This window comes from Ipomoea triloba, chromosome 12 (genome assembly GCF_003576645.1).
Source record: "Ipomoea triloba cultivar NCNSP0323 chromosome 12, ASM357664v1".
Taxonomy (NCBI): domain Eukaryota; kingdom Viridiplantae; phylum Streptophyta; class Magnoliopsida; order Solanales; family Convolvulaceae; genus Ipomoea; species Ipomoea triloba.
In genome coordinates, this window is record NC_044927.1 from 26659111 (window position 1) to 26674981 (window position 15871).

General features: G+C 30.2%; 2 protein-coding genes and 1 long non-coding RNA gene across 3 annotated transcripts; 1 reads left to right on the plus strand and 2 right to left on the minus strand.

Annotated features, from left to right (window-relative positions):
- Window positions 1-291: 291 nt before the first annotated feature.
- Window positions 292-1645, minus strand: LOC115999598 (transcription factor MYBC1-like). The gene is made up of 3 exons (XM_031239439.1): window positions 1481-1645; window positions 1265-1341; window positions 292-582 (listed from the first exon to the last, which is right to left on the minus strand). The coding sequence occupies exons 1-3, from the start codon at window positions 1599-1601 to the stop codon at window positions 292-294; spliced, it is 489 nt and encodes a 162-aa protein (XP_031095299.1). The 5' UTR covers window positions 1602-1645.
- A 3068-nt stretch (window positions 1646-4713) lies between these two features.
- LOC116000182 lies at window positions 4714-10755 on the plus strand. The gene is made up of 3 exons (XR_004094076.1): window positions 4714-4931; window positions 6114-6176; window positions 10326-10755. It is a non-coding gene; the product is annotated as an uncharacterized LOC116000182 (long non-coding RNA).
- Window positions 10756-12039: 1284 nt separating this feature from the next.
- On the minus strand, window positions 12040-15368 carry LOC116000234. The gene is made up of 9 exons (XM_031240269.1): window positions 15274-15368; window positions 14956-15039; window positions 14779-14845; window positions 14353-14462; window positions 14104-14209; window positions 13615-13802; window positions 13305-13421; window positions 13128-13194; window positions 12040-12694 (listed from the first exon to the last, which is right to left on the minus strand). The coding sequence occupies exons 4-9, from the start codon at window positions 14452-14454 to the stop codon at window positions 12069-12071; spliced, it is 1206 nt and encodes a 401-aa protein (XP_031096129.1). The 5' UTR covers window positions 14455-14462; window positions 14779-14845; window positions 14956-15039; window positions 15274-15368; the 3' UTR covers window positions 12040-12068.
- Between the last annotated feature and the right edge of the window lie 503 nt (window positions 15369-15871).

The following is a 15871-nucleotide window of genomic DNA, read 5'->3' on the forward strand; positions in this document are numbered from 1 at the left end:
TACAAAACCTCATCAGAAAAGATGGATTTTGTTTCATGAAATTAGCAACAATACATAAGAAATATGATCGAGGTGGATCTGAAATTAAAAAGCTTTAAATATATAGTAACAAACAATAAAGCCATATTCAAGAAATTAAAGAAACAACAAAGCTTGATCGTTTAATACAAAAGTTGTTAAAGTCTTTAAGATACACCCAGATATAAAATAGCCAAAACAATCCAAAGAATTGATGCAAAAAAACTCTAATGCTCAAGTATAGGACCATACTATATTATATAATATATAAAATTAAATTAGAGATGCGAATTCAGCTATTATCATGTTCAGTTTCTCTTCATCCAGATTAACTTGTCCAATAATGTTGTCATTATCAGACATGAGAAAGTCTTCGGTTACATCAAGAACAAGAATTTTAATGTCTTCTGGGCTCATCAACCACTTCTTACAGGCACTCAAGAAACAACTCCAGTTTGTTCTGGCACTGGCCCCTCCTGGGGTGGCTAGCAGGTATATTAGATGAATTTTGGCTTTTGTGTTCATCCTGCCTGGTACTTTTTTATTATAGAAATTTCGAATTTTCTGTAAATTTTCAAATTAAACTGTTAAATGGATATTTTATGGTAATCACAATATTAATGAAAATGTAATAATACAAAGTAGAATTGGAGTATTATTATTTTCATTATTAATTAACCGATAACAGCTTTGGAATAGATAAACAATAGAGAATGATATTTACATCATTAAATCAATAATGGGAAACGATAAAAATATTATTTTCATTATTAATTACAAAAAATTGTTGTTAACTAGTTCTAACTTTTAATTAATAGTAATATCAATTATCTAATAAGTAATAAGAAAGTGATACATATGTTTTACTAATATAATTAATAACTATTTAAAATTTTGGTCAATCAATAATTTTTCAACTGTCAGTGTAGTTTATAGTTTCAATTTTAACTAATTTGATTTTTGAATTGTTTAAAATTTCGTCAATTAAACCATTCGAGGATCAAATTGAAGAAATTTTAAAAATAAGAAAATAACTATTTTGGTCCCTCGAAAGGGTTTAATTAATGAAATTTTAAACAATTTGATAATTAGTTGAAATTGAAAAATATGAACTACAAACAATTGAGGGATAAAAATGATGATTTTCCAACTACTTTAAAAACTCTATAGCTATTAACAAAACCAAAAAGAGTTTTAAATTGTTAGCTATAATAATAAACCTCACCATTAGAAGCCAATTACGTACCTGCAAATGGCTACGAACATTTTCCTCTGTTAATCCCGGCATATTCATGCGGCTCCGAATTTCAGATGCCGTAACACCTGCGTAAGAAATTTTGAAATATATATTTAAAAAAAAAAAAAAACTTTGTATCTCTTTTAATAAAATTAGTAGACAATAACGATAAAAAGAAAAAAAGAAAAAAAAGAAAAAAAAAAAAAGAATTTAACTGAAACGTACTCATAATGTCGCCGCCTAGATCCTTAACGGCATCCATGAATGTGTAGTGAAGTATATATGTCCATTTCAATTTGGTCTTATCAGCATTAGCCTTCTGCTTCTGATTAACGGAAGAAGACATGGAATAATAATCACATACAGTTACAAACTAAATGCGCTTAGCTTAGAGAGGTGATTGACGATGATGAATTGATGGTAAGCTTAATTAGCTACTTCAATTCTTCGATCCGGTGGGTTAAAGCTCAGGCATTATATTGCAAGCTAAGCATCTATATATAGTGCTGTTTTGTGCATGCATATATATTATGTTGTGGATATATTCTTGAATTGACTTTTGGTGCCAATGGATTAACAACATTCAACTGCAGATCGATCATCTTATTATATTATTATATTAGTTAGGGATGCAGAAATGGGACAAAACTTCAACAGTACACAGTGCTAGCTGCTTTTGGAGCTGTGGAATCTGTAATATAGATTCCTTGAATATTGGGGTTCAGAAGAAGGAGAGAGAAATGGAGTTTTGATTGTCCGCAGTGGACTTAGGCCCAATATCAATTGGGCAATTGGAGGGAAACCCAGAGGTAATTAGTTAGGTCTAGAAATAATTAGAGCCCATGGGCATTGTTTTGTGATATACTATATATAAAATGAAACTAAGTAACAGTTTCACATATTTGAGTGTATAATTTTGAATGAAATTGTAATTATATCGAAATGAAACTGTTGGTATATTGAAAGGAAACTGTAGTGTATATAAAATGAAACTGAATAACAGATTCACATATTTGAGTATATAATGTCGAGTAGTTATATCGAAATGATTCTGTAGTTGGGTTGTAATAAAACTATAGTGTATATAAAATGAAACTGAATAATGATTTCACATATTTGAGTGTATAATGTTGAATGAAACTGTAGTTATATCGAAAAGAAATTATAATTGTGTTGAAAGAAAACTGCAGTGTATATAAAATAAAATTAAACATGTTACACTAATGTAGAGCTACTTTACTCTTAACGGCGCGGACTACGCAGACGTATACCATTTCTTTTCATTAGCTAGAGTTTTCGCATGAGGCGCACAATTAGTGCCTACCCAAGTGCGTGGGCACGTAAATACAATTTTTTTTTTTTTGTTTCAGACCTTTTTTATCTTTTTCTTTTTAATTACTTACTTTTTCCTCTCATATCTCCTGTTCTGCAACCTAAAAACTTGTATAATGAGAATGCCCTAAGTGGGTTGGATCATACTGATGGACCAAACTTAATTTGACCATTCTAATGCATGCATCCTTTAAAAAGAAGGTCGGGTATAATGATAAGAATGTTAGAACAACATTAGGTGCAGTGGTCAACCATAGCAATGAACTAAATTCATAACCCATAAACTGAAAATTAAACCCTATTTGTTCCCGCAAAAAAAAAAAAATGTGTATCAATTTAAAATTTTATGTATTTTTGTTTAAAGTTTTTAACACAAAATTTTCAGGTTGGTAACAATTGAGACTAAATGTGCGCATGTTATAATACTGGAATGGGAAACACATTTTTCATTGACTACATTTTCCAAGCACATCCAAATACTGAAAACTCGGTATATGATTTCCATAAATCATTTTTCAAACACACTCTAAGTGAATTGGAAAAGTATATATTTTAAATAGTTGTTAGAAATTAGAAAGATGATAAGATAGAAACAAAGTAAAAAGAGAAAGTTTATTCAAGTTTATTCGAGAATACACCATCGTTGATACTATAGGATGATGAAGCATCTAGTTGATAACTTTGTTGGATAAGTTTCTCATACTGCTCATTATGTCTGACAAGTTTGTTTCTCCGTCGTTGCCATCCATTTTCCTTGTTTTCTCGACATTTCTGTAAATTTTCATAGCAAATATTGAATAGATCAGATGTTTTACCTATTAGTTTTTGTTTTGAATTATTTATTCTATCAATACTTTTAAGTTTTCACTCCAAAATAATGTGTTGAAGATAATAGTTTTTCCATATGCTATAAAGTAAAATAAAAAAAAAACATATATAATCATAATCAATGAAGATGTAATAATACATACAAAGCAGAAGTATTACTACCAAAAGAACATCATATTCTTAGAATAGATTATGACCCTATTTGATAAATGACTGTTATTGATTAGATTAGAGGGTATAACTAGTTGATAACATTAACGAATTGTAGAAAAATATTTGGTAAATTAGTTGATAGCTATTTGGTCTTCTTTTTTTTTTTTTTTTTCCTCAAAAAGTTAATTGAAAAAATTGCTTTGAGCATACTTTGATTAACCCAATATTTATATTAATTTTTTAACCAAGTTAAACAATCAATTAATAAGTCAAAATTGACTGATAAGCTAACTATTTTATCAAGCAGGGCCTATATATTATTTATTTATAATCTAATATACTTCATCCTTAAATGACATTATAGAGAAAATGACGACAACGTCAATTTTTTTAAAAAAATGACATTGTTTCTCAATTTAAAAAAAAAATAACGACGATTATTTAATAAAATTGATGTCGAAGTTGTATTTACAACGACACCTACAACTACGTCGCCAAATAATCAGCGTTATATGTCAAAAATAACTTAGGTTAAAAGTGTTTTTTGGAGTATTGTTTGCCAGCCTTACTATGATTATCAAAACTTTAATTTGTCACAAATTGACATTAATGTTGTTGACATTTTGGTCTAAATCCTTATTAGTACCTGTGAATTTGCTTTAGTCTTCATTTTAGGCTCATATAGATATATTGTTTGAATTGTAATGTGTTAATATATTGTTGCGTACGTTGTGAGCCTATTTGTATTTCATTATGGAAAATACTACTTGACTCTCATGCATGTTATACTCCCTACTCTTATTCCTTCACACAAAAAGATTGATGTTGACACTTTTTTCGAGACTCACTCGATGAAAATAACCTATCATATTTTTTCATGTCACGAAATAAAAGTGATAGAGTAGAAAATGAAAATGCATATACTAGAACTCTATCATTATATGGGTTTGCTTTTTTATTGTCGGTTGTTGGGAGTGGCCACTTGCCTGGAAAGTTGGAAAAGGTTAAAAATCCAGTTGGAAAAAGTTTGTATTCATGTGAGTTGAAGTTCCTCTGATCTTTCCATACTCTTGTTGCAGTTGTGTATATATATATATGCGCAGAGTTCCAAAACAAACTAATCGTAAATCCAGTTAGAACTCTATCATTTCTACCCACCGGAACGGCGCCGGCGTCGGCGTCCTATCCACCACCGTACCTCAGCTCGCATTCTGGCCTCCACTTCTCTCTCCTCACTGCTCGCTCGCCATCGATTCATAGATGTTGTTTTATTGATTTGTATGAATGGTGAATGAAGATGTGATGAAGCAGGAAAGCAGGCAATAATTCAACTGCTGTTACCTGGATCTAGCAAATATTCAAGGTAAGCTCTACCTTCTTTCTTTTTTAGTCACATGGAGTCCAACTTTAAATTATAACTTTGTGATTATTGAATTATCAGTCCAACCAACTCGATTAGGATGTCCTTATGACTAAATAGTGGAGCATCAATCATTATACCATTGACCACTAATATAAAATTTATTTTTAGTACATTAAATGTTCATTTTTAAATAAATATTTGAGTTAATTTCATTTTTTATCCTAGATTTATAGGTGACAATCCACCTTTAGTCCTTTTCTATTAGAACATTCACTTTTGGTACTAGTATTATTATGGCATGACTATTTTTTGTCCTTTATCAACAAATCAGTTTAAATATCGTTAAAAATACAAGGACATTTCGGTCTTCAATTATGAATGTTTTCAAAAAAAAAAAAAACATAAAATATAGCGGTTCAACATACTTTGTATTTAAAAAAAGACTGAAATGTCTTTATATTTAACGATACTTCAATGATTTTGTTGTTGGACTAAAATTGGTCATGCCACAATAATATTAGGACCAAATGAGGATGTTCTAATAAAAAGGACTAAAAGTGAATTTTCACATATAAATAGGACCAAAAATGAAATTAACTCTATATATTTAGTACATTAAAAATTAACTTTCAATATATTAAAAATAAATATTTATTAGTGATCTACCTGCAATATAAATAATAATTTACAATGACATGATTTTTACAGCAGAAAATCACAAGGTTAATTTGAAAAAAAGGTTTTATTTTTCCTTGGAAAGTTGATAATGAAATTTGCTTTGAATTTCACCCGCGTACTCTTCACGTCACGTGAACTTTCTCTTTTCATACTGTCGTTTCAGACTTTCAGTTATATGTAGTTTATATATAAGCCATGTCCCAAAAAAAAAAAAAAAAAAAAAAACTATTTCTACCCACTTGAATGGCGTCGACGTCGGCGCGCGCCATATACACCACCGCGCTCACCTCTTCTATCTCCTCCATCATATCATATCGTCGTCTACGCCTTCTAGCCTCTGCGGAACTTCTTCATTTCATTTTAAACGTTTAACTTTTTACTCTTTTAACCATCTCTCATCTTTTTTTTTTCTTTCTTTCTTTTTTAATTTAGTTTTCCGATTATGCCGTTGAATGTCATCCTGCATGATTTTTGTGTTGATTGATAGATTTTGTTTTGAAGCAGGGAAACAGGCAAAAATTGAAGTGCTGTTAGCAGGATAAAGAACAATAATAGCATATATTTAAGGTAAGCTCGCTCTAGCTTCTTCCTTCTTAGTCCACTGTTTGCATATCTTTAGAGCATCCTTATCAGTTTGAGTTTTTTCTTGAATTTTTTGTGGACCTATCATCCACATCATCATCCACTATCTCACTCAATCACAAAAACTTTCCCCCATCAGTTTTAAGTTTTTTTTCTTAGTTTTTTGTGGACCTACCATTTTACCTATAATATTTTAATTATTTAATTTCTATCAAATATCATTATAAAAATTATAATTACAATTAATATTTTTATTATATTTAAATTAAACATGTCAAAATAAAAATAAAAATTATATACTACATTTATATTGCATAAATTTTTGTTCAAATTTTAAAAAAATTTAACAACAAAATCATAAAAAATAATTAAAAAATTATAATCTAAAACAACTTAACAACAAAATTTAAAAAAAAAATTTTAAATTAAAAATTTACTGGCCGTTGCTGTAGAAGCAACGGCCAAAGATTAACAAAAATTAAAAGCTAAACAGTGATTCTAACAAAAACTAGTCTTTTGCAAAAGTAATATTTTTAAAGAAGCTGTAGGCTACATCAGTACTTTTCAGTTTGGAGTAATTTTTTCTTTGCCAATAACTCACAAATAACTTCTACTATGTATGCTCATATCACACTTTTTGGCCTTTCGATTGTGTGGCAATTTTATAATTTTGTTCCTTATTATCGATTTTATTCAGTCCATCAATTGTTTTAAATATTGTCAATTTAGTTTTTTTAATAGTTTATAAATTTTTGTTTATTATATAATCTACATTTTTTAAATACTATTGACGCTGTTACAATGTAGTATCTGTTCATAGCTACTTTGTCAACAAAATGAAGCACAAAAAACCAATATCGTTTCCACTAAGGTTCAAACCCACACCCTCCATGTGGAGGTGCAATCGGGTGCCACTATTTTATTTGTCTTACAGTTCTACTTACTATTTATTGGTTAAAATAACCATTTCTTCTTTGCTTTTTTTTTTTTTTACTTATTTTAAATTTAATTTTTTGTGTTTAATAGTAATTTTAGTATATTTTCTAAATATATAAATTTATTAATATACTAAATTTAATATTTTGAGAAAATTGAATTAAAAATAATTCTTGTTTAGTTTTATTAATTAAATTAGACACATAAAATATAACGGGTTGAGATGGTAAGTTGTGTTATTTAATTTAATTTCTACATTTTAGTTTTCATTGCAATTTTGGCATTCATATTGGGTGGAATGGGAGCTAAAGTCAAGAATAGTGCGTGTACGACTGCTCAGACAAAAAAAAAAAGTAAATGCTTATACAGTACCTTCTGCAAAAGCTACTGGATATTCAGGCATGCTAACCCAGGCTATAGCCCATAGTTATTGTGTGGATAAGAGTCTAACATCGATTCGCATAATTTTATTTATGCTGTCCGGTGCAATATATATTTTTATAACTCATAATGTAGATTATCTTATTATATTATAATGTACATTATTTTAACCAATAAAATACATTATTTTAATATATAATAAACATTATTTTAACTCAAAAGTTTCATTATTTCTAGTACATAATGTACATTATCTCAGGCTCATACTTTGTATTGGGACGTTGTCCCTCCAGTTTCTATTTCTGAGCTATTTTAATATATATGCCCGTTACGAGTTTGGTTTTCAAAAAATAATATACACATTATATATTGGAGTTATAGGTTAGTTATTTTCTAAAATATAAATATAAAATTTATAAAAATATTTTACATTATTATTATTATTTACAATAATTTAAATATCTAGAATTTAAATAAATTTGTTTTCCAAAAAGAAAAATAATTTAAATAAATTTAAAATATTAATATAAAATAATAATAATTTTTGCGTATCGCGCATAAAAAAAAAAAACTAGCTAGTCATATTTATATATGACAAAAACTCACAAAAGTAGCATGCATCCCCAAGAATAGTTGAATATACAACGTGTATGTATTAGATGCATAGTAGTGGTCAATAATTGAGGGCATTCAACGTGGATTTGGGCTGCATTGTTGGGGGAGTTGGGAATTTGGACCCTTTCGATTTAAAAGAATTTTTGGTTGTTAAATTTTGAGCATGGGCTTATCAGGCTACTGATTAGCGCAAATTATATCGTGGACCGCGCATCAAAACGACGTCATTTTGATTAATGAAAACAGACAGATGAATTCGCGCCACTCACTTTCAGTTCATATACACTGCAGTTACATTTCAACACAACTGCAGTTACATTTTAACACAACTACAATAACATTTTGATATATCTACAGCTTCATTCGATAATATAAAAACACAAAAGTGAAACTGTTATTCAATATCAGTTCATATACACTGCAGTTACATTTCAACACAACTACAGTTACATTTTGATATAACTACAGTTTCATTTGATAATATAAAACACAAATGTGAAACTGTTATTCAGTATCAGTTCATATACACTGCAATTACATTTCAACACAACTACAGTTACATTTCGATATAACTACAGTTTCATTCGATAATTTCAAAACAAATGTAAGGCAGTATCTTTTGAGATGAACTGTAGTAGTGTCAACTACGAGCTCCGACTCCCACTTATTAAAACGACATTGTTTTGGTACCACGGTCCACAATGCATCGTGTACCGCGGTCCACGATATAAGGAGTAACTGATTAGTGAACTTGATGGGCTGTAGATTTGAATTAGAGGGAATTATTGAATTGCACATTGAAGAATGTATTTGTTTTTGAAGAATAATTGAAGAATGTATTTTTTTTATTGAGAATAATTGAAGAATGTATTTCAATCTCCTTTTTGGGCTACATACGGTTGGTCTTTGGAGATTTTAATCGGTTGTTTTGTCATAGACTCGAGACCCAGGTCAGTGTCTATAATTTTTGAACTCTATGTTTACAATTTCAAAGCTCTATGTTCACAATTTCATAACTCTATATTCACAATTTCATAATTATATATTCAATAGTATAACACAATTTTTGAATCTATATAACAAAATTATGAATATAGAATTCAAAATTTGTGATTATTAAGTAATGTAATTTTGTGTTGAGATCTAAAATTGTGATATAGAGTTCCAAAATTAAGAACATACACTTCTAAAATTGTGAACATAGAGTTTTAAATTTGTGAACATAGGCATGGATTCACCTTGCAAGGTGGATCCAGATCTATAGCATAATTTGATCTTACATCGTGACAAGTAGAGAGGCTATGCTGCTATCTCAGTTCTCGCCTAGGAACTTGAGGTTCTGATACCAACTTATGTAGGACTACAAGGGGAATAAGAAGAACACAAACAATATAACTCAAACTCAAAGACTTTCAATAATATTCAAACTTGAACTTCTCAATACAAAAGTTTGTCTTAATAGACAAGTAAGAAAAATTGAAGACTTGCAAATATTAAAAACATGCATGGGAACTATAAAATAAACATACTGATAATTGAAAATACTAACATCATTTAAAGCTAATTCAAATTTTCCATGAAAAGTAGCCACCAAAGTCCATGTCTCTTAGGCCAAAGACCATGTGGTCTAGTAACATCCGGTGTCCGGTTTACACTCTCACATGGATGATACGAGTGGGTTAGTGGAGGCAACTATGGACTCTTTGTGCTTCAGTAGGTTGAGAAAGTAGGTATGAACAGATATTACATTGTAACAGAGTCAGTAGTACTCAAAAAAAAAAAATCCATGTCTCTTGGACTTCATGCATGCATGTGGCCATTGTTCTATTAAGGATAATTCTATTTATACCACTGACAAGAATATTTTTGCACTTTAATTTAAGTATGTTTTTATAGTATATTTATATTTATTAATTTTTATTTTACTTTATTTTAATATTTTTAGAATTCTAGAGTTAATTAGTTAGAATAAATATTTTATAATAATTATTGGATATGATTAAAGTTTAGATTTTAGTTTTAGTTTTAGGCCCAATTAAGTGTTATATTTTTATTAGTGTGGGTTGATAAGCCCATAACATCATAGCCCATTTCTTTATTTATTTAATAAAATTGACCCAAACTATATAACCTAATTACTAAATAAACAAAACAAAAGAAATAAGAAAATTCAAATGTTAGTTTTCTTTGTTCCCTGCGCAGCACGTACGTACGAGAGGACTTTGTTGACTCCAGAAACCGCATCAAAGATTTCGACGGCCAAATTTGAAGGAGCTCCGTAGAAGACTCGGCCAACAGCAGCAACGGTAGGGAATTGAACGGCAAAGATAATTTCTACCATTTTGGTCTATTTTTGAGAGGTCCATATTAATTTTTAGATTAATTATTTTCCTTAATTTAAGAGTTTTTGTTGGGATTAGGAGTGTATAAATAGTAGTGATTTTCTGTAGTTGAGGGAATCAGACTATCTGTTTTATTTTATATTTTCATACAATTTTTTTTTTCTTTTCTTGTTAAGTTTTTGGTTCATGGCCCTGCGAGGCTAATTCTTAAACTTGGTCAAGATTATGTGAACCCCGGTTCTCTGTACTGAGAGACAAAGTTCTGTTTTATTGAGTTAATTTATCTGCAATGAGTATTTAATATTCTTCTGCATTATTTTCTTAATTGGTTGTCTCATTTAATGATTAGGAGGCCTGCTAGTTAATTATCTGATTCAATTCATCGCTAGATTAGAAAGTGATTCTTATAATTAATTTTTCTTTTCTAAGTAGCAACTATGATTAATTCTATCACGGCTTAGTGTTAATTTAATCATAGGAAGAATATTAATCTAAATTAAACATAACCGCTTGTGTTTATGTTGTTTAGTTTCGTTGGTTTTTTCTAGTTCTAATGCTGCTGTCAAGTTAAATATAAGCGCTTGTCTTGTGTTATTTGATAGTTAGGGGTAGTTAATACCGCTTGTGTTTGATTACCTATGACTAAGGAAAAAACAGGAATAAATTTCACAATGAATGCTCGAATGCAGGTGAATTTGTCTTGAGTCGATGAACAGTAATAAGATCCGGTGGTGAATATTTTCTTAGACCAAGTGTTGAAACTTCATTTGATTTCATTAGTAAACTTCTACTTGATTCTTGTTTTTTTATTCTTATTTATTTATTTATTTATTTTGAACGTCAATTTCATTCCAAACCCCCTCGTTGCTTAACACATAAGTTAAACTAGTTACTCCTCGTGGGATCGACCCTTACTCTCACTACTACGTGTTTAAGGTTCTAATTTGGGAGCCTACGACAGCTCGCCAAAGTAGGTATGAACAGATATTACATTGTAACAGAGTCAGTAGTACTCAACAAAAAAAAAAAAAAAAAGTCCATGTCTCTTAGACTTCATGCATGCATGTGGCCATTGTTCTATTAAGGATAATTCTATTTTTACCACCCTAAATTCTATTTACACCACTCTTTAATAGGTTTGATAGCTTTGTAGGTGGTGTAAATAGAACTTGCTATTTGCACCACCTTCATTAAAGTTAGTCAAACATTATGTTTTTTTTTATTATTTATTATGTATTTTTATTTCAAACACCTTCATTATTTATTTTTATTTCAAATTGTGATAGTATAATAATTTTGTCTATAATATTTTTAATTATTTATTTAAAATATGTATTATTTATTATTATCTTAAATTGTGATAGTATAATAATTTTGTCTATAATAATTTTTAATTATTTTCTGTAGTATTTAAATTTTTAATATATTTTAATGATAAAATTAATTTTTTTTTGTTATTCTAATATTCTTTATAACTCAAAATTTTTGTATGCATTATTTTACATTATTATAATAATATAATAAATTAATTTTCAAATGCTACAAAACGGTAAAAACACATTAACATCTCAATAAAATATAAAAAAGAAAATTTCATTCCATTTCACTCCAATATAACATGCTCACGAGTACAATTAGAGTCTACATACTCATTGTAACTATTGATCCTATGCTCATATGGAGTAATCCATGCATATGCACAATCATATCTAAAATAATTCCATTGTGGAGCAACAGTAGGTATTGGGTACCCTCTTGTCAATGTTACCTTAACATAATGATTATTATTAACGTAACCAAGCGCAATTGCTACATGCTCGTGCCAAGGTGGTGGGCTTGATCGGAGCGGTAAATATGTCGTACTGCCGGTCATACTCAAAACATGTAGTATCACATTGTATCTAGAAGCAATTAGAAAACCCATCTCCGGCATAGTCATCCAGTGCTCAACTGGTGCACTATCTGATTTAAAAAAATTCAACGAGTTATAGACCTTATTATACCATTCTTGAGATCCAAACATCTTGGTATATTCCATCTCGTGAGACTTTAGTTCTTCCATTAAATTATATCGAATTGTCAACCATTGGTTCTTCGGAAAACCAAGACAAGTAGCTACCGCTCGAAATCCACAATTTCCGTCATGTTCCACATCTTGCACTTGCGTGATGAAAGGGTGGAATATAACCGGAAGTTGGTGAATATATGGATGTAAAAAATGTCTATCACCTGTTAAATAATTAGAGTTAAATTAAATAACTATTTAAAAATTTAAATATTGAAAAAAATCCCAAAAACGGAAGGGCGAGGGGTTGTTTTTCTTTTTCTTTTTCTTTTTAAAATTTTAAATAATTATTTAATTTAATTTTATTAAAATAATATTTATAATTCAAATACCTTTTTATTTTTTAGAAAACTCTAATTCTAATACCTACTTTTTTTGTAATTAAATAATATTTTACTATGGTGGTGTAAATAGTCATATTTACACCCTAATTGCTATTTACACCACCTATGAAATTATTGAAATTGTAACCTTTTTAAAATTCTAAGGTTATTTAAACTCGAGGTGATATAAATAGCAACACCCTTTGCTTAATTCATGTTCCCCATCAGGTAATTATGAACTATTGCTGTATATAATGGAGGATATTTCACATGCCTTCACCATTTCCAGTAGGTCCACCATAAGGCTTTGGTCCATAAAAAGAATTCGCAAGGGCATCACCCTACAACAAAATCAAAACCAAGATAATATAGTCTTGTTATTATGAAATTTGAGTACGATGTTTAACCTAAGTTTGGTCTAAAAATGAAAAGTTTAAAGACCGGGGCATGCCTGCGGTTGGTATGAGTATTGATAGTTGCAATTTGCTTGAGATATCTCCGGCTGATGCTCTGGATTATAGCCGTACTGCCGGTAGTCATAATTCTGTTCGTATTGGTTGCCCATAAGCTGCACGTTAAATAATAATAATAATAATAATAATAATAATAAAATTATGGGTTCCTAATAATGATGATTCAAATAATGGATTGAAATGGAATGTGATAGCATTGAAACATTCACGTGCTTCATCTTAATTAAAGAGTTAATAGTTGGATTGTATACTTATTTTTATATATTATATATGCTCAACAAATAATACCTGATTGGGAATGGATGTCTGATTAGTGTTCACTTGATTGCGGGAATCGTTTGAGAGATTTTCGATTTGGTTGGTGCCTGAATTGTCGTCCACGGTTACCCCATGGAAGTTCCTCAAGAGAGCTTCATAATCCTTGGGGTCATTCATTGGGGAACTCCCTTCACCCGGAACTTGCGCGTCTTCGTTCCCTGAAGCAACGTTAACGTTTCAAAATTTCTGTCTACAAATATATACTCCGTATATAAAAGATTTAATCAAATCAGCACCAAACAGAGAAGGAATAAATTATTGTAAGAGCTAAAGATCTTGTGGTCAAGCGCCATAGCTGTGGCCTTCCCAAGTGAGAGGTCACAGATTCGATCTCCAGTAGGAGCAAAAGTATGCATGAACAGATACTACTAATAGAATCAATATTATTAAAAAAAAAAAAAAACAAAACAAAAACGACGGAAAACAATCTGAAGAGGCTGTGAGAATGTGAGATCTCACCGTCATTGAAAATTGCTTGGGGGTCTGTGCTGGCATCATAAAGGATAGATGAATACTGAAATGTTTCGGGTTGTCCCGCTTCGAATCTTTCTCCATGTCCTTGTTGCTATATATATATATAAATATATATATATATATATATATATATATATATATATATATATATATATATATATAATACGAAGGCTTTAATTAAAGTACGTATTAATATTAATATATATATATATACACACACACGCAACTCTGTACCTGATCAAAGTAACATGGATTCATAACATCAAACGTCGCGGCCTGTGGTGCACTTATTGTTGGCGTCGCTGGTCCCACATAACTCTCACTAAAACAAGCCATTTTTTGGTCTGTTGCATGCCACAACGTTAATGTAAGGATTTAATCCATCCAGCTAGCTAATGTAACGAAAATTAAAACGTCTCACTATACTACGTACAGTCAAACGCCGGCTGTGCCTGTGCGGAATATATTGTTGGCACTGCACTTACAACAGCTACAACAGCTAGCTAATTGCTATTTACACCACTATGAAATTATTGAAAATTGTAACCTTTATAGAATTTCAAGGTGGTACAAATAGCAACACCCTTTCCTTAATTCATGTTCGGCATCTGGTAATTATGAACTATTGCTATATATAATGGAGGACAATATTTCACTTGCCTTCACCATTTCCAGTAGGTCCTCCATAAGGCTGTGCTCCATAAAAAGAATTCGCAGAGGCATCACCCTACAACAAAATCAAAACCAAGATAATATAGTGTTGTTATTATGAAATTTGAGTACGATGTTTAACCTAAGTTTGGTCTAAAAATGAAAAGTTTAAAGACCGGGGCATGCCTGCGGTTGGTATAAGTATTGATGGTTGTTATTTGCTTGAGATATCTCCGGCGGATACCCGTACCACAGCACAGAGTTATAATTCTGTTCGTATTGGTTGCCCATAAGCTGCACGTTAAATAATAATAATAATAATAATAATAATAATAATAATAAAATTATGGGTTCCTGATAATGATGATTCAAGTACGTAATGGATTGAGATGGAATGTGATAGCATTGAAACATGCATGTGCTTCATCTTAATTAAAAAGTCGGCAAATTTATTACTCCATACTAATTACTACTACTAATAAAAATTGATAAGGTTAATATTACCTGAGTGGTCCTCTCAATATTGTTGTTGTCCGATAATGTCTGTAATTCCACAATTGGTTCAAATTGTGTTGAAGAATATGGACTGAATGATGAACTATTAGGATTCTCCCTGGGAAGAAGATGATTATGGTGATCATCAACCTGTAAATTTTCATTAAATTCTTAGCAAAAGATTGGAAGGGTTAAAGAGAGTTGAGTTGAAATTTTGTTAGAATTCGGCATATATAGTAAAAGTAAAAGGCAACAAAAGCCCGGTTAATTTACTGATAGTAATAGTAATAATAATTAGAGCTAGTGCATTAACCTAAATTTCATCTTTAAAAAAATGAAATTAAAGGTTAAGAGATGCAGGGCCATGCCATTGCCTGACGCGGGGACAGGTACGAGTTATTAAATTCCCCTAAGAAAATGCTCCAGTCATCAACGATTTTGTCGCTGGTATGCCTTAAACTGGGTTCCAGTAGGTACCGTAGATGAAGTATGGCCTTTTTGTTCATCCTGCGTTTCCTGTTTGTCGTAGGTTTTTCTGTCATGTAATTTCGAATTTTCTGTACATTTTCAAATCAAAATTTAAATAAATATTTTACTTACAAGTTTG